At 35.4% G+C, this 19,417-nt stretch overlaps 1 protein-coding gene across 1 annotated transcript; it reads right to left on the reverse strand.

Annotated features, from left to right (window-relative positions):
* Positions 1-22: 22 nt before the first annotated feature.
* On the reverse strand, positions 23-18,970 carry LOC128672273 (protein wings apart-like). The gene is made up of 14 exons (XM_053749310.1): positions 18,372-18,970; positions 15,986-17,841; positions 15,515-15,703; positions 14,804-14,908; positions 8,795-8,938; positions 8,531-8,652; positions 7,356-7,482; positions 6,709-6,924; positions 5,970-6,165; positions 5,687-5,805; positions 5,232-5,395; positions 4,691-4,797; positions 4,012-4,196; positions 23-3,506 (listed from the first exon to the last, which is right to left on the reverse strand). Exons 1-14 carry the CDS (start codon positions 18,529-18,531, stop codon positions 3,309-3,311), a joined length of 3,888 nt encoding a protein of 1,295 aa, XP_053605285.1. The 5' UTR covers positions 18,532-18,970; the 3' UTR covers positions 23-3,308.
* Between the last annotated feature and the right edge of the window lie 447 nt (positions 18,971-19,417).

The raw sequence follows: 19,417 nt of genomic DNA on the forward strand, positions 1-19,417 counted from the left end.
TCATTTTAAGAAAACGCAGGTATATTTAAATCGTCTTCTTTTAATAATTACACGTAATACTTTATAACATAATTACACGGTACATATACAATAATATAATTTCTCAAGATATCAAACTTCCGCGAGTCTAAAACAACATTATTTTCAAAAACACAGGTGTGATAAAATGACGCAATTCAACAACAAAATGCATTTTAGAGCTACGCGTAGTCATACATAGGGTCAATAAATTACGTAATATAATTTAGGCAATAAGAATGATCTATACAACGAACACCAAGGAAAGGTCTATCAGTAAGATAAAAATAAACCTCAAAAAAAGAGCAATCACTATCATTCACAACTGCGTTTATCAATAAAACCCGAATCTTAAAAAAATAACTAAAGCTGTCGGAAATGACGTTAAAAACACGTGACCATCGAAACGCCAGCTTCATTGTCGGCGTTATAACGTGTCACATAGGTCATAGGTTATTTTCTATTGTATTAGCACTGTATAAAAATATCAAAAACACAATATAGCTCGTATAAGTTGAAATGATAGGCGCCATACTAAAATAAAAATTGCTTACAATTTGTGATTGTGACGAACGTCATTTCAATCTAAACAAGCTATAAGTTTTCACTAATAGTTGAAATCGCGACGAATCTATCCGTGTATTGGAAACATGCCCACAAGATATCTCGATAAGTACAAAGTGAATAAAATGTAAGATTCTGTTAGAGCAAATGATCTAGAAATTGGATGATTTATATAATGCAATATTGTTAATATCGATATTGCTTTCGTTCAATACACGAGTACAATAGAAAATACGTAGCTGACATAGGAACAAATAATGCCACAAATGTCCGAAATAAGGGCAATATCTGTCATCATTATTGGCTAGTCAAATTCATTAAAAATCCAAGCTTGTACATAATTTTGTGACCAATCCATAAGCGTATTCATAATTCAGTATCGAAATTAGTTAAACACAATGTACATAGTTGCATTTTGGCAATACATATCGATGAAGGAAATTCAGGTCAAAAATCATGAGGTGATATTGAAAATTACAGAAGACTGATTGATATAAACAGTATTTCAATATATAAAAATATGTTGACTAAAAAAATTTACGACTTTTATGAAATTTAAAAAATCAGAATAAAAAAATATTCTACCGATATTGTTCTTTGGTTTGTATGTAAAATTATTAATTTTCATGTTTTTGCCCAAACATTTCAACACTGAATTATGTAATAAAAAGTGGCAAACATTTTAAAACACAGAACAGTGCTGTGAGCGGAGAGCCTAAAAGAAACAAGTTCATTATTCCAAATCAGTGAAAATAAATTACATTCACAGAAAAAATAACAACTTCTAAAAGTGCACAATGTCAATATTAAGTAGTTTATGTGCCTTAGCATTTAAATTCCTTTTAAAAAAATAATCTTAAGGTTCAAAAAATAAAATTCGTATCTTATCGGACAATCAGTCGGGTAAAGAACAGAAATCTATGAAAAATAAGACACGTGACAATGAAACAACTAACCATCATTTGCCGTCTAGCCCTATATCTATTGGTTAAAATTCCAACATCATAGATTGTCCTATATTATATAACTAAGCATATATCATTCTCTCGTTTTCGAGCAACTAACGTCGTTAGTAATTTGTACATTTATCTGCGCGTATTCCTTGTCTTCGGGAACGAACTGACGCCAAGATAGACATTCATTATGAATACAGGCGATTCCGGACACGCGCGTACAATCTCATACGATCCAATAAAAGAAACCCCACTCTAATTAACTCTCAACGGCGACCAAAACTATTGTTTACTAGCTAATTTTATTTACAATAAAAGATTGTGCCTCATTAGAACAATACTCTTAGTAATTTTAACCCTCTCGGAGTCGTATAATACAAAAAGTGCAGACACAATATTGACATAAAAGAATACATATCTATTATACACTTACACAACTATTTTTGCACTTTTATATTGCCAGTTCAGTGGCTTAAACTCGGAATATCTCAATTTAATTAAGAATTCATAACCCATGTCCATGATCAACACAACTAACTATGCCTTAACAGTCTGTGTTATATTTACAAAATATTTTTGGAAAGGAAGAGTTATTGATACAAAAAGAGGGGGTGGGGTAATAAAGCTGTGTAAAAGTATCTTCACCAGGTGAATACGAATTCGTTATGTGGATGTGACAATTATAACAAATGGCATGTAAATTATTACTAAACAGGATTGACAATGTACAAGGATTCGAACAATTGATTTCATATTTACAAATCTTATCACAAAGAGTCAACTCATTGCTTTCTGCGACGTGGAACGACAATAGCAGCCAAATTTATATCAAGACATATAAATTAACACTTAATTTTTCTAAAAAGGCCTGTGTGAGGTCACTAACATTGCCTAAATCACTCGACAACACACCACAAGTTTCATTACTTCACATATTTTGATATGATCATAAGCCAACTTCTCGGTAATATCGCAACATAATTTAATAAATACACTTACATAAAGGTCGCGCGCATTTATAATCCGACCATTTGAGAGAGATGTCGATAGTATTCGGAGATAAGTATTACAATCTGTTAGACTATTATATATATAATTTAATATGAATCCTAATAAAAACGAAAAGAACACGTGAAGTGAAGTTATATACTTTTGGTTATACAGTTTTGTCTTTATTAACATAGTATTGTCAAAAAGTTTTATCATCTAATTAAAAGTTTTAAGATTTGTTCAAATGTCATTATAAAAAAAAAAACAATATAAAACGTCTTTAAACGAAATTGTTGCCTTTATTTAGTTTTTTTTATAATGACATTTGAACAAATCTTAAAACTCTTAATTCGATGACAAAACTCTAGAGTGCGAATTTTACCGTCCAAATAATTTTATAACGACTAAAGTCGCGTTAAAAAAAGAAATGAGAAGTGCGTAATAAATTACCCCGAATACATGTCAATTCAAGCTGACACTGTTACCGTTACATGAAAAACAGACGCATCTGACACATTTTCGAAAATATTTTACTTACACTCATCTACACAAGTCGTGTATAGATATGATATGAAACGAGTACACACATACACAGCCCAGTATTTTCCCAATTTTTTCCAAAATAGTCCAGCTCAAGCGCTGGAGCGAACTGGGCGTAAATCCATCTAAGATTTTCGTGATGGACTTTGACCACATAACTAATTTTCGTGTGCCAGACTGTTTATTTTCACACGACGGCAGAATCGATATCTCGCCAGACGGAAGGACCTGAAGCCCGGTGTTTCAGTGGTAGCCGTCGACCTCCATGGAGGCGGCGCTGTAGCTGAGGCCGCTCAGAGACATGTCCTGCGGCACGTCGGACGGCGAGCTGTACGGCTGTTGTTGCTGCTGCGGCTGCGGCTGCGGCTCTGCGTCGCTCTCCTCCATGAAGTCTATGATCTTCTTCGTCGATTTCACATGCTGCATTATCGTCGCTTCGCCCTGCAATTTTACGTAGTGATAAATTAAATTCCATTTTTTATATCGCTCTCAGATGAAGACTTTACTGGATTGCATTTCATTTCTTACAATGGCACACTGTGATGGATTAGCTAGCTGTGTTTCATTGTGAATCGATTTGATAGTGAGATATAAATAGTAAGTCGCACTGTGTACATAGAGTAGCAAGTGAACAGTTAGAATTAATTGAATAAAATGTAAAATTTTCATGAAACGAAATTAGTGTTAGCGGTTCATGTCGAATGTTGTCCGGGGAGAACGTAAAAATAGTGCACTATTAATTTTTCCCCCGGTAAAAAATATAATTGTTTCTCCATCTACCACGATAAGAACTACTATTTAAATGAGTTTCTTTCGGTATTTCTTTTCAGCAGTATTCGTTCCGAAATGTTAGTAATTTGTAGTTTCGTTAACTATTATTTAGTTTAAAATACGACGTGAAAAAGTGGTAGCTGCGAGCGCATCGTATCAACATGATGGTACTCACGCTGGCGGTGAGCGCGAGGAACTTGTAGTACTTCCAGAGCGTGGGCAGCATGGGCGCGAAGCGCGGCACGCGCGCGCGCACGAGCGCGGCGACGCGCACGCCCGCGCCGCACGCCGCGCCCACCAGCAGCGCCGTGTACGCGCCCACCATCGTGTGCTCCATGTGCGTGCCTGCGCGCGCCAGCACTGCGACACGCGACACATTGCTTTACACTCTACTCTACTCTACTCTACTGTTACCTTGTCAGTCGATCAAAAATAACTCATAATAACCTCCTGAGCAAAGGCTTTTACACCGGGGATTTTCAGGATTTTTCTTAGAGGAAGAGAAGTGTTACTGTATACCAACACCTGTCGCTGAACTCACGTCTGAGCATCTATCGTGCCATTGTGCCATCGTGGCATTGCATAGTTTGTATGAGTACTTTTATTTACCACAATAAAAAACCGGCATATACATTGCTGAATCCGCTAAAATTTGTCAAACTGTTCGACGATAGTGTGAAGCCATTAGACATACGTACACATCGACAGAAAAATGACACGCTGCCTTTTTATCATAGGGATTCTAGAAAACTAAAAATTTCCATGAGGCGTATAAGAAAATCTCATACAAAAGTAAAAAGCTCTTCTCTCTTTCTTTATAAACTGTATTTATAGAAACTTTATTATCAACTTACGTTTCTGAACAGTTTCTTCAATGTCGTCCTGAGATTGCTTTTTCTTATCCCCCTTATGCTTGTCTTTTTCTCCGTCTAACAGCGCATCTGCATTCTCCTCCGCCCGCCTAGAAATAAATAAATAATTATTGATTTAGAAAATATGGCAACAAATCATTAGCTGCTTCGTTCGGGTAAAATCATAACAAATTATACGCCGACAAATTCGTCAGAAATTTACTGAAAAATCCGTGCAGTAGTTTTTGAATTTATCGCGAACAGATAGAATATATAATATAATAGATAGACAGACGCGGCAGAAGACTTTGTTTTATTATATTAAGTAAGGATGTAAGGAAAATTCCATATAACAACAACGAAATGGCAAACAAGAAGTAATAACACATTTCATAAAAACAGAGGCAAAATTTAACCTATGTCTATATAATATCAAAGCCGAATCTATAAAATTTTGAAATTTTTACGCCGCCCTGACTTTCGCGGCGTCACAGTCCGGAACACAACCGAGAAATGCGGAGATGAAAGAGAGTATGGATTGTACCTAGCCAACTCTTCGCGTTTGTAAAACAGGTCCACAATGAGATCCAGTGCGGACACGCGAGAGGAGATGATATCGTCTTCGTTGTCGACGCGGATGCGAAGGTTCAGCAGCTGTTCTGTGTTCGCTTCGTTGTTCTGAGTCAGATTTATTAATAGGTGCAGCACCTGTGGGAACAAATAGATTGTGATTAGCTTTAAATTAGCATATTCTTGTTTTACTGAGTTGAGTCAGGTGGTAGACTGAACTGACGATAGTACAAACCGTTTAGAATAAATTGCTTTATCATCACATCTCGAGTGTGTTATTATCAACACTGGTGTCAGATTTTATTCAAGTCGTCTAAAGGGATTCGACATGATTATTTGATTTATATTTCTCTTTTTAGTTTAAAACTACAACCACATAGTTACGTTGTACATTTCATATTGATACATGTTACACACAAATGTACTCACACAAACACTGAACTCGAAGTTTCTGTCATCGGGTATGAAGTTCCCTTGGTTGTTCAACACGATGAGGCAGGTCTCCATGACGTGGGGCTGCGCGCCGACTACTATAGCACCTTGAGACACTGAAATGTATTATAGTTATTGTGAGAATTTGAAAGATTCTGATTTCCTAGTAGTTTTTGTATACTCATATCTTTTAAGGAAGATCGCTTTGGCATGTTTCTCCAAGGCGTAATCATAGACCAGACCAACAGGGCGGCTCACAGGCGGGTAGTGAGTGACTCACCAGTGCTGCTAGCGGCGTGAGTCAGGTTGACGAGCACCGTGACGGCGGGCAGCGCGGCGTCCAGCAGCGACGCGCGCAGTCGCGGCGACGCGCCCGCCTCCAGCACCAGCCGCCGCAGCAGCGACGCCAGGATGCCGGCACCGTTCACCGAACTGCTGATCAGGTACTCTTGGTTGTCTTCGTTTTGTTGAGTCACCTGGGATAATCATTATTATATCTTTATTGGGCCATAAAAATATAAAAGAGTACTTAAAAGAAAATTGAAGTAATGACGAGAATTGAAAATTGATGTACGATGACGAATAAATGAATTAAAATATGATGGCTGTATCACTTAATAGCGCAGCCGAAAACTTGATTCCCGCAGTAAAATTTCTAACGATGCAGATCTATTGTGGCTGAGGTGCAGATTCCAATCCAGAGAACTTCCACCTAACATTATAATGGGAGAACCAGGTATGATGGGTCCCCAGGTCCAAAGGGTCCAGGATCAATTGGTCCAGGGCCAATGGATCCAAGACCAATGGGTCCAAGTTCCATGGGAATTAGTGTCTGGAACGAAGTTGAACAATTCCATAGCCATTAAACAAACTAGCATGCAACCATTAGATATACACCTTTGAAAAGAGAGTAAATAAAACGATTTTATTATGTTATTACTAAAGTGAAGACATTACTTGATTCGTTACTATCAAATGTATCTTTCATCTAGGAAAGGTAGTAGTACGATACAACTCACATTCTCGAGCACCCGCATGCAGCGGTCGGCCTTCCGCAGCACGTCTACATCGCTGCTGGTCCAGGTGGACGCGGGCGCCTCGAGCCTGCGCGCGCATTCTTGTATAGTGCGCACGATGTGATCCACGCCTCCCAACACGCGTAACTCCTCTTTGAACCACTCGCCGGCGCGCTTCGACGTTAGTGAAAGGAGAGTTTCCATAGCTAAATGCCCGACCTGAAATTACAATACAAAATGAAGAGATCCCTATATAGGTGTTTTTTTTTAAATTAGATATTACAAATAAACATAAATATTTAACGAACTCTGTAGTCTAAAGTCGGATAACACTGAGGTCCCGGGTTTGGTCTGACAGTTCAGGTCGAGGTCACTTTTTTTTAAATTGAAATAATCATCAGAATGCTATGCTATTGAAAAATATCCAATATAAAGATATTGTCTTCGAGAAATTTATAGAATGAGGTACTTATATTTTTAAATCATATAATGTAATTATTTGCTACTCATATACCCAGACACGCGATTCTAATTAAGTATGCAATTTCATTTTAATCACTTGCTGAACTATAAAATTTGCGTGCTAGCTAAGTACATACAACAATAAAGCCATTTGCGTAACACATAGCAACTAGTCTTAATATACTCACAGTAATATTGTCCAAATCTAAATGCTGAGCTTTCCCTTGGCTCTTGATTTCTGCACAAAGTTCTCTGACACGTTCTTGAGTTTTCGCCAGTTGGACTGAAGTGAGCCCGCAGTCATCCAACGCATTTCTGGAAGCAATATGATTGTTTTAATTTCCGTCAAAACTTCGCTATAAAAACAACTCTTCCTCCATTCTGCAATATGTGTTATTGTATAATATGCGTTATCTCTGCAATATACAGAAAATTGCAAACTATGGAGAGGAGCCAATATACACTATTATTTATTATAAAAATCTACAATAACAAAAAAACAACACCACCGCACCGCGCGACGCCTGAGTTAAGACTGAGTCATTACAAAGCGGTACGCACGTTTTATAGCATACACAGGTGGGGTGACAACAGGTGACATCAATGCGCTTTGCTGACTCGAACCATTTTACATATAATACTTGCTGTTTACCCGCGGCTTCGCCCGCTTAAATGCCTTCGGGGACAGTTTTTTCTATGAAAATGGGATTGATATAGTGGTAATAAAATTTCCATAGCGCAATACACGCGGCGCCATGTAATGTTTTTATTGCAATTTTTTTATTGGCATAAAATATACACAGCTCCATCTAGTGTTTTTGCATTGCATTTTTTTTCCAATAGCATAAAAATATATATAGCGCCATCTAGTGTTTTTAGGTGAACTTTTGAGCATTTCGATCACCGTCATTACCCTCCTTCAAATTTCAACAAAGATAAGAATATTTTTACTACCGTAATTTATGAATAATAATCCAAATTTTATTAATATTTGATTTTTAAGTTTCTAGAAAGGTTCTTTATTTTGAAGACGGGTAATGACTGCGGTCAAAATGCTCGAAAATTCACCCTTTAGTTTGTTTATTAGCATTTAGCGCCACCAGTAATAGAATATAGGTTATTCGCAAATCCCATAGGAACAAACGTTTTTTCCGGGATGAAAATTAGTTTATATCTATATTAATTATATGTATATATCCGAAATTTCAAAAAGATTGGTTGAGTAGATACCACGTGAAGAGGTAATAAATAAGTAAACTTACTTTCGCATTTATAATATTAGTTGAGATGACAATACTATATATCTATATATGCTAATCTCCAAAACAAATAATATTAAAAACAGCAATAAAGTTATACTTACTTATGTGACACATCAGATTCAAGTAGATTCAGCATGAGTTCCAGCGAATCCCTGTCGACATCCATATTGAGCCGATCTTGAGACAATACAAACATCACTGTGGCAGTGCAGAGACCCAAACTCTAAAAAAAAGTATTTATATAATCAATTAAAATGTTTTTACTTGTAGTCTGGTCCTGTGTTGAACATTTTCTAGTTTTAGTATTGTAATGAAAATGATGTTTTAAATTATTAGTTGTAAGCCGAAGGAAGAGATGTTTATACCTGATCGTTGGTAGCGTCGTGCAACGCCCTGAAGAACTTCTGCACGATGCCGTGCGCGCGCAGGTGCATGCGGAACGCCGGCGCAGTGCATTTGCTGGCCAGCGTGATCGCCGACAGGCACCGCGTCGACATCGGGTTGTTGTCCTGTGATAACACAGTTTCGAGTCAGTTGATCGACGTATTTGAACTTTAAGCATGTTAATAATCTTTTTTAGTACATTTTGGTATTTGCTTTGAAAATGCTGTCAAGGTCAAACTTGTTTTGCATAAGTTATTAAAATTTTATAATATACATATAATAGTAAAAATGTTTTGAGTTCATTCCTCGTGAAGAATTATTGTAATAATATTGGGATTAAGTAAAGGATATATATTTTATTTTATTATGTTAGGAAGATCAACAGCAATAAACAACAACACATTAGTAAATAAGAACAGTTACACTGAAGCATATTATACAAATAGAAACGGTATATGTTTACAAATGAGTTGAACATAATACACGCTACCAAGAAAAAAAAAGCTACAAGTAGGTATTTATGTAAAACAAATGTAACAATAAACAAGAATTAACAATAAGGAGATAAAAAGCAAGCACTATGTTCTACCTACTCAATAATAAATTTGGGCAATTAAACTAATATCACTTCACAAATAAGCCTACAGTGATTCAGTAGATACGAGAAAGAGAATAAAAAAAAAACCTATCCAACATTTTACTGGAGCAAATAGATTGATCTATTGTCAATATTTTTTGAAAATTTGTTAAAATTACTACCTGCACACAAAATTAACGAACTCTTGCGATATTTAGTAGATACAACTGGAATGTAAAGGGGGGGATTAAGTGTGAATAACCTATGAGGAGCATTTATCGTGATTTTGGAGAGCAGTTCAGGAGAATCAACCTTACCAGAAGCTATTTTCAACAAAAAAGCAATATCTGCAACATCACGGCGAATTTTCAGTGGAACCAAGTGGTGTTTCTTACATAATTCTAAGTAGTTTTCAGAGCTGTACATTATTTTGAGACGGAAACAAAGATCCTTGACAAATTTTATAATAATGTTTCAATACGGTTGTAGACCTGCCACCAAGAAACCCATGTTGGAAAGAAGCAAATGCAGTTTTTAGAGCCAGGTACAACTGATCATATATAATAGGCTCAAATATTTTAGCAATGAGGCATAGCTTGGAGATAGGTCTATAGTTGGAAATATCTGTTTTTGGCCCTTTTTTGTGGACTGGTTTTATGAACGCAGACTTCCAAATAGATGGAACGACACCTTCAATTAACGATTTTTTAAATAACAAAGCAATAGGTACTGATATCATATTAGCAGTTGCTATTAAAAAGGAAGCTGGTAGCTTGTTCGGTCCTGCCGATTTAGATGTGTCAAGCGACAATAAATGTTTCTCGACATCATCCAATACAATCTCAATACTGGAAATATAAGATGCGGTGTCACCAGACGCCAAAGTAGGCGGTAAATTAGTATTAGATTGAGGAGTAGACTGTGTATAATTAGATAGAAATAGAGATGGGCATCTACCCGGTAAAAACCTGAGACTTGGTTAAATTCCCATTTATTACTATATTTACCCACCCGTTTTGAATTTACACCGGGTATAAATTAAAATCAGTTAAAAAAACGGGTTTCAACAGATAATTTGATATTTATGTTAAATAGAATTTGGTTTCCTATCAACTAAATAACCGAAATTGATAAATATATATATACTTCCAAAATACAGTATTTAAAAGAGTATTTATTATAAACATGTTGATGGAAAATTCTTTTGACCTGCTTTTTCGAAACAATTTTGTATTTGTTTCCATGGAAAGTGAACAGAACCGTAATATAAAATGTCTATGAATAAAATTCCGGGGTAAAAATTTAAATCTATATATATATGTAATTTAAAATATTGTATTTTGACAGATATATAGTTCTTATTAAATAAAGAAACCAAACGTTATACTGGTTTTTTGAGTAAAACCGTCATCGTTTAACATATCCAGACATTTCGTTATCAGTAGAACAAAAGAACATTAACAATAGTGCTGTCTCTGTCTCATCTCTTTGTCGGGTAAGTTGGAAAGTGGTGGGGATAGTTGAGTTGATGTTGTTAAGAAGTTACAGGTTCGCCATTTTGTTTTGCATGCACCACGCATCGGTTGTGTTATTATGTACCAGGTACCTAATGTTTGAATAATATTTTTTAAATATATATCCAGTTATTATTATCAACGGAGTGCAATTTCATTCATTTTATATAATCAAAAGAGGTGAGTCACTTTTAATACATACTTTTTCAATATTTTAATAATATCTTATTATCGTGTGTGTTAGTGAGGTTGTTAGGTTTCCTTATCACGTTTTCCTTTACCAATAGCAAGTGGTAGATATGTGTGTCTACATATGTTTCAGTTTAGTCAACAAACGACAGACTATCGTGCCAGGCGAGATGTGAACTAGCAACCTTTCACAGGCCGTACACATTGAATTTGTAGAATAGTTGAATGCGTAGAGTAATTGCTATTGGATCTATTAAATAGAATCATTCAACCATCGTGAAATGTACGTCACTTTTTTTAAAAATGATTTTTGTTCTTATTATAATGTAAAATTATTTTCTTTTGTTTAGATAATGGGAAAAGGCAGGAAGAAACGCGAAAACATTTGGAAGCACTATCGTGTGGGGCCTAATAAATCAGTGTTTTGCAAGCATTGCGACCACAAATATAAAATAGCAAATGTCAACAAAATGGGAAGTCATTTAATCAAATGTGATAAGTGTCCAGCAATTGTAAGAAATGAGCTGAAAAATAAAACCGCTGTTAATGACACCAGTGCTACTAACGATGCGGTTATAGCAACAACATCATCGCACCCATTATCCTATATTTGTCATTCGTTGGAATCAGAAAATAGTGAACACTGTCTGAATCAGCCATCGTCGTCTTCGCAGAAGCAATTAAAAGGAGACGAAGACATGGAAAAACTGACGGTAAAATTTGCAAAAGCAATATTCATTTCTGGATCACCTCTGAGCCTAGTGGAACATCCATTATGGATAGACTTTTTTCAAGATCTACAGCCATTGTTTTCATTACCGTCCAGGAAGAACTTGTCAACAACACTTTTGGATAAAGTACACGCCGAAATAAAAACAGAAGTGACTGAATGTTTAAACACAACCAATTATTTGCATTTGCAGTGTGACGGATGGACTAATGTTAGTAGTAAAGGAGTAATAAACTTTATAGTTTCAAATCCTGAACCTTATTTTGTGAAAAGTTTATCCACTGAAGACAACAGGCATACCAGTTTATACTTAAGCGAAGAAATCACAAAAATAATGCGGGCTTACGGTGAATCAAAATTTGTATCTTTGATTGGAGACAATGCCAGAAATATACAAAAAGCTTTCGAATTAGTTAAAAATAACATTACACAAATAGTGCTTCTTAATTGTGCGGCCCATGCATTAAACTTATTAACGCATGATATCATCAAATGTGAAGTTATTAAAGGGTTTATCGAAATAGCAATAGATGTTGTAAAAACAATTTAAAAAAGCCAAATTTTGAACTCATTATTAAAGAAAAAAAATCCGGCGAAACCCTGAAATTGCCAATAGCCATGGCACGGGGTAGCCATGTAACTTCCCTAAAAAGTTTAAATAGAACAAAGTCAGCCTTGCTAGCACTGGCTATTCACGATAATACAGCGCTTCCTTCAGAAACTAAAAGTACTCTTCTAGATGATAGCTTTTGGGGTATGTTAGAACATTTAATCTCTATTTTGGAACCCATCACCAACCCAATTTTTAAACTAGAAGGAAACCAATGTAATATACACAATGTCTTTCCTATATTTAAAGACATGAAGTCAAAATTAGAGTTCATTTTACCGAAAGTTACAATAATTAGCAACGCAGACAAGCAAAAAATTTTTAATGCAGTCGATAAAAGAACGAAAGACTGTATAAAACCTATACATTTAGCGGCTTATCTTTTGGACCCCAAAACTCAAGGGTTAATCTTGAATGACGACGAAGACCTGCAAGCAATGGAATTTATAGAAACAATGGCCCAAACCCAGAATATAAATGTTATGACAGATTTAGCCAATTACAAGGCCAGAGATGGATTTTGGAGAAAGCGATTTCTTTGGGAAAAAGTCGAAAATATAACTCCTATTACATGATGGAAGGGACTTTGTTCACCTAAAAACTTAAGTAAAATAGCAGTACGTATTTTAACTGCACCATGTACATCTGCGGCCACAGAGCGATCCTTTAGCAAGCATGGTCATATTAATTCTAAAAAAAGAAATCGCTTAACTACCGAAAGAGCAGCTAAACTTACTTTCGCTTCTTATAACTGGGATCTGCTTCACAAATACAATGAAACCGTGCGATCTGAAGCCAGTGACTCTCCTGGTCCATGGACTCCAGATTATGATCAAAACACTGAACAAACAGGTAGTGAAGACGAAAGCTTGGACGAAAGTCACTATAACTCCACTAGAGTAGATAATGCCTTAATAATAAGATCACCAGAATATAATATAGAATTTTTTGACTGTGGTAGTAGTAATAGTAGCAGTAATGAAGACTGACATAGATATAATGGGTATTTTAAATTTGATTCAGATTTTATTTTATATGTCTAAAACAGTGCCATATCAACCTACTAAATTAGTTCTATTAGAGGAGATATATGTTAGTATTGTTGATATGTTGTTAATATTATTGATTATATTTTAAATGTCAAAAAGAAGACTGTGATTTGATTTTGATGTGTGTGATATTACAAGATTTATAGTAATTATGCGTATGTTTATGCGGTAAATGGATATTTGTGATTATTTGTTTTTATTATTACTATGTATATTGCATTTTTACTTTAAAACTAAAATCGAAATATTTTTTATAGTAAACATTTACTTGCTTTAGATTGTTGGTATTGTGTTACATATCTATATCCTATAAAAATCTAAGTGAACACATAGATCGTGCATCCCAAAAATTAAAAAAGTGTGACATAATATTTGTTGATAAGTACAAATTTTATTGGAATATATATTTTATAGAAATATTTATGATGATTAAAGAGTATATAATATATATATATATTTGTTCGTTTCATTCTAAATATAAATCTTATATTGAATGGCAAAAGGTTAAGCCAATAAAGTAATATCTTACTAATTTTTAAAGACAATATTCAATTCTTACCCGGTATTTTTAATAAAAACCTGGTATGAATGGGTATTTTTTAATTTTTACCCTGGTATTTATCACTTTTTACCTACCCAATATTTACCCACCTGCCCATCTCTAGATAGAAAATATGTCGAAAAAGTGTTATAAATATCCTAACCAGTATTGGCTTGAATATTATTATATGTAAGGCAGCTTGGAATAGTACGACATTTATTATTATTTTTCGATTTAATGTAAGTCCAAAAAAAATTAGGGTTGTTTACAATTGATTCAACTTTCTCTAGATACAAATGATGACATTGTTTTACAAGTTATCGTACCCTGTCAAACAGCAATCTAAATGCATTAAGATCCGCTCTATTACCATAAGTCTTGTATTTACAAAGATATTTATTTTATTCTTTAATCAGCTTAATCAGCGCTTTAGAATACCAGACAAGAAACGACTTATTATTTGACTGAGCAACTGGTATATATTTATTGATAAGTGAATTAATAGTCATAAAAATACTGAACAGAGTCATTAACAGTCTATTAGAGAATTCCTGCACCCAGTCAATTCGTGAAATTTCACAATTAATCTTATTGTAATCCCCTCGGAAAAATAAACGCTTAGTAACTAACGCAGGTTTTAAATTGTTGACAGAGATGAAGTCGGCAGTAACAAGCAAAGCACCATGCAGTTGGTCTATAGGTACCAACGGATCTGGACACACCTTGACATTAACTATCTCATTTGAAATTACCAAGTCCAACTATATGTATATTTATTACCTGTAATGCATCCAAAATATATTCAACATCATCATTCAATTCCTGGAACTCTCCAATTTCCTGTATCTGATGGGCCTTCTTGACATTTCTCACCACAGTATAATACTGAAAAAAAATTAATAAAGTTAACATGATTATGTAATAAAAAATTACAACATAAATGACCGAATAATGGAAGACAAATTTAAAAAATAAGACAGCATTACTACATGAGTAATGCTGTCATATTATTTCACAACAACACAATATTGCATACAAACAAAAAAGATGGAACCAAGATAAGTTCATTGTATGTATGACATAAGTTAACTTTTTAGGTTCATGGTAAGCAGTTGTTTTGTTATCACCCAATGTAAAATGACAAAGTCATTCAAAGCATTCATTCAATTTTATTGTTTTGCCACTACATAGTAACACAAAGTCGTCTTCCACCTCTGTTTGCTTTGATGCAGTTTACAATGTTATTTTGACAATTTATTCCTGAACATTCATAATATTATACAGAGCGAAGCAGGGCCAGGTTTCTAGTTATTTTTATAATGTACTAGCGGCCCGTCTCGGGTTCGCTCAGTTAAAAACACATAAAGTCTATAACGGTGAAAATCATATGAAAATCCGTGCAGTAGTTTCTGTGTTTATCGCAAAGAAACATACAGACGCGGTAGAGGACTTTGTTTTATAATATGTAAGGATTATAAGCATTAGATATACCTCTTTAGCTTCCTTTGCGCATCTGACACTAGTGTAAGGCTTAACCGTTTCAGTGTCATCAATAGGATCGACAATAGGATCCGGAGCTCTATACCGCGTGACTCTAGTGAGTTCTTCAGACACCGGAGCAACAGGATTTTTCAGTTCAGGGGTTTCTGTCGTCTCAGGTCTCGGAGTCTCATTTCCTTTCTGAAAAATATCAATGCCTTTGTGAAATGCGGATTTGAAAATCTAGGGCTTATTATGCCAGTCAACAGATAAAAGTGATCTAGAAAAATGCCCCTATTATATATTATAATATTGAAAGGCTTGCTAAATTGTGTGATGCATTTATGCATAGCTCTTATACATTTTGTCTCTTGTCATATACTAAAGTACATTGTGCGTCAGAAAAGAATTCTTGGTCCATGGGTGAAAAATAAATAAATCAAGCTATGAGCAAAAGCTAATATAAAACAATTTTACACTTACATCCCATTCATGTCTATAGAGATGTCGTCTTTTCCTTGCTGGCAGTGGAGAGGGATTATCATTGACCAGAGATTTACTCTTGAAGATAGAACCTTTCTTCTTTGTAATCACCAGTTTTACACTGGGTTTGTCATCTATTTGCTCCTCTGGCTCTGACACACCATGAGGAGATTTGAAAATTTCATCATTTTGCATCTTTTGACTGTCTTCTTCTGAAGTCTCGTTAGGACAGCTATTGTACGCAGAATCAGATGATTGAGTAGGCTGTGAATAAATTTGATTCTCATCTACACTAAGTGTTGGAGTAGATTCACCTGTATCATGCTCCTCTTGAGGTAATTCAGGTTCAGCTGTGTCTTTCTTTTCTTGATGAATATTGTCCTGAACATCAGAATTATATTCAGGACTTGAAGGTTTGCTCTGTTTATTTCTTTTCTTGCTTTTAACTTTTGTAGAATCACTTGCTTTTCCATCATTGCCACCAGATAATATATCAATTAAGTCATTATTTTTGTTACCATCAGATTCCTCAACATTTCCTACAATCTCCTCTTGTGATGCTAAAGTAGTGGTCTCAACAGAATCTTGTTTTTTCTTCACTTTCCTACCTTCTCTTTTGATATCACTCACTGTTTTTGTTCCTTGTTTAGAATAATTAGATGTTATGGCATCTAAATAATCATCATTTTCACTGTAATTTATATTGGGCCTATTTCTCCGTGATCTTCCTGTAGATCTTTCAGGTGGCTTTGGCTCTGGTGGGAGTTCCTTAGGCTGCACTTCTAGCCTTGGAGACTTGGATACTGGACCAGCAGAATCCAATTTAGCCAATTGACTTTCAATGTCATCCTCTACTATAGATTCTTTCCCATTATCATGAGCCGGTGACGCCAAAGTCTTATAGAGATCATATGCATCAGATCCTGGTGTAGGTGAAGCTGCCTTCTTTAAAGGCTCATCTTCAATAGCTTTATAATGGCGCTTATGAGATTTATGTTCTTTTTTACTTTTCTTATCCTTTTTTATTTCTTGATTTAGACCAGCACATTTTATTGTGATTTTGAGACCTTCATGTTTTGGAGAACAAATTGTTTCTACTGAAGGACTTTTCTTGTTGTCCGATCCAATATCAGAATGTGTATCAAGGGAGGAATGCCTATCAGAACTTGGTGAAGTAAATCCTTCATTAGAATCTGTACTAACAATTCTAGATGTGCCTTTAGATATCCTCAGGACAATTGGTGGTGGTTTTCTTTCTTCACTTGTATCTTTGCTGGTTGAAGGACTCACTACACCACTTTTAATTGGTCCAGGAGTGGGGCTTGATATTACTGGGCTAGCTTTTGGTGATGAAACTTTAGGTGAAGCAACCTTAGGAGATGTAATTTTCACAGGTGGCTCAAAATGACTGAAATCTGGAATTGGGCTGTTGCTGCCATCTTCAGCATAATTGATAACCTTATCCCGGTTGCGAACCAAATATCGCTTATTAGGTGGTTGAGTATTTGGTGCAGGTACCTCTTCTTTTCTAGAGGCCTTTGTGGCCAAAGTCTTTTTAGATTTAGATTTTTCAGTACTACGTCTAGGCAGCTCTGGAGAAGATGAATCTCGAGTGTAAGCTCTACTTCTTTTTGTTGATTTTTTGTCTCTGCTATTTGATGGATGTTCTGGTGAAAGAGGAGCTGCTGGTACTGGTGGAGCATATGTTATCTGTGGTACTGGTGGAAATGGCTCAGAATTACGGGACTTAAAGAATTTTTTAGGCTTAGGTGGTGCCTGTTCAGTTTCAACTGCAGGCACTGTCAGCGGACTGTTCTGATCTTGGACTGGTTTTTTAACAACATTATTGGCAAAAGCTGAAAGAACAAAATTCATTCATTACTTTTTTACAAATAAATATCTATATCTATCTATATATACAAGATAAAACTGTAAGTGGGCTATGTTTGTTAGTGCAAAATATAAATACTACTGGATGGATTGATGAATTTTGATCTGGTTTTCACATTTGTGTAGTGGATGGTCTAACTTAAAATCTGGTATAAGTTTAATCGCGATACATTGTTTAGAATCCGAGATTTGGTCAATAATAAGTTATGAGCTGACGCAAGAAAGACGCGGGCGAAGTTGCGGGCAAAAGCTAGTTATTCATAATTTAAGCTGTAACATATAAATATGTAATACCATTTTAGAACAACAATGCTACATTCAATACGCAAGACAGTTAAGACATTGATACACAAGTGAACCAAATTTACTTTCACCAGTTATCTAATGGGAATCTCGTGCCACTAATGAGCGCGTCAAAATTCAGGCCCGGGCACTGTGTTAGTAACTTTATACTATAGCTTACTAATATTTAGATATTATAAAGGGCTATACAAACCGTATGGCGCACTCCTGATCGAAGTAAAACTTGTGATTCCCCACTTGCCCACGGTACCTGCCGAACGGGCTGCGGAAGGGCAATTACTGTTTTCTCTAAATAGGGCACTGTCCAGTGGCACGGCCACACTGCCAGCTCGGCCTCTGCCCCAACGCGACATGGTAATAATTTCATCAAAACTGATGACACCTGCACCGTCTTTACCAGATCAATCACGTCTTCTAATGTCAAATTATCAAATAACACATGCCGACGTCGAAAACGTACTGCACGTTGAACACAACCTTGCTTTGCACTTCAGGACACCTTGAGAACAATTTCTAGAGTTTCTCCGATTGGAATGAAAACACAACCCAGAACGATAACACACCCGCCATTTTTACGGGAGCTTAGTACTTTTCCCACAGACGCACTTGTAAAAGTATTCGCAGTAAAAACACTTGACTAATATATTTTAGAATTTCATTAGTATAACCGATTCTCTTTGAACGTATGAGGTAGTTAATTAATATCGATAATTACACATTTTAATGACAATTAGGGCACAAACTGCGATGTTGTCATCTCAAAACACAAGAGGCGCCATATTGGCAAAACAAGAAGAATAATTTGGATAGCCAATGAGAAAGCCGAATCTCGCTACTCTTTCCATAGACGAGACAGACAGTGTTGTAATATCATATTCCATGTGAATCGATCTTTTCAACCGGAATCGAAATCCTGTGATGTCAAAAATAACCTAATTAGCTCTATTTTTTTAGATTTCCTTATTGAATATAAATAAATAATTATAAAACGTGTTAGTGGCGCTAGTGGCATGCTGGTATGCGGCATGAAGTTATAGATAAAATAAAATACTGATACACTGGAACCAATACATCCTTCACTTTTTGATGTTACATGTATCAGGGCCGGTAAATAAATAAATAAAAAGACAATTAGGTATAACATCCTTCTTAAATAAATTTGGACGGCTGATTACAATACCATTTTCGCGGCACTTTTGACAGCGAGACTTTTATAATATTTTTTTAATCAGTCAATGT

The sequence above is a fragment of the Plodia interpunctella genome, chromosome 9, assembly GCF_027563975.2.
Source record: "Plodia interpunctella isolate USDA-ARS_2022_Savannah chromosome 9, ilPloInte3.2, whole genome shotgun sequence".
Taxonomy (NCBI): domain Eukaryota; kingdom Metazoa; phylum Arthropoda; class Insecta; order Lepidoptera; family Pyralidae; genus Plodia; species Plodia interpunctella.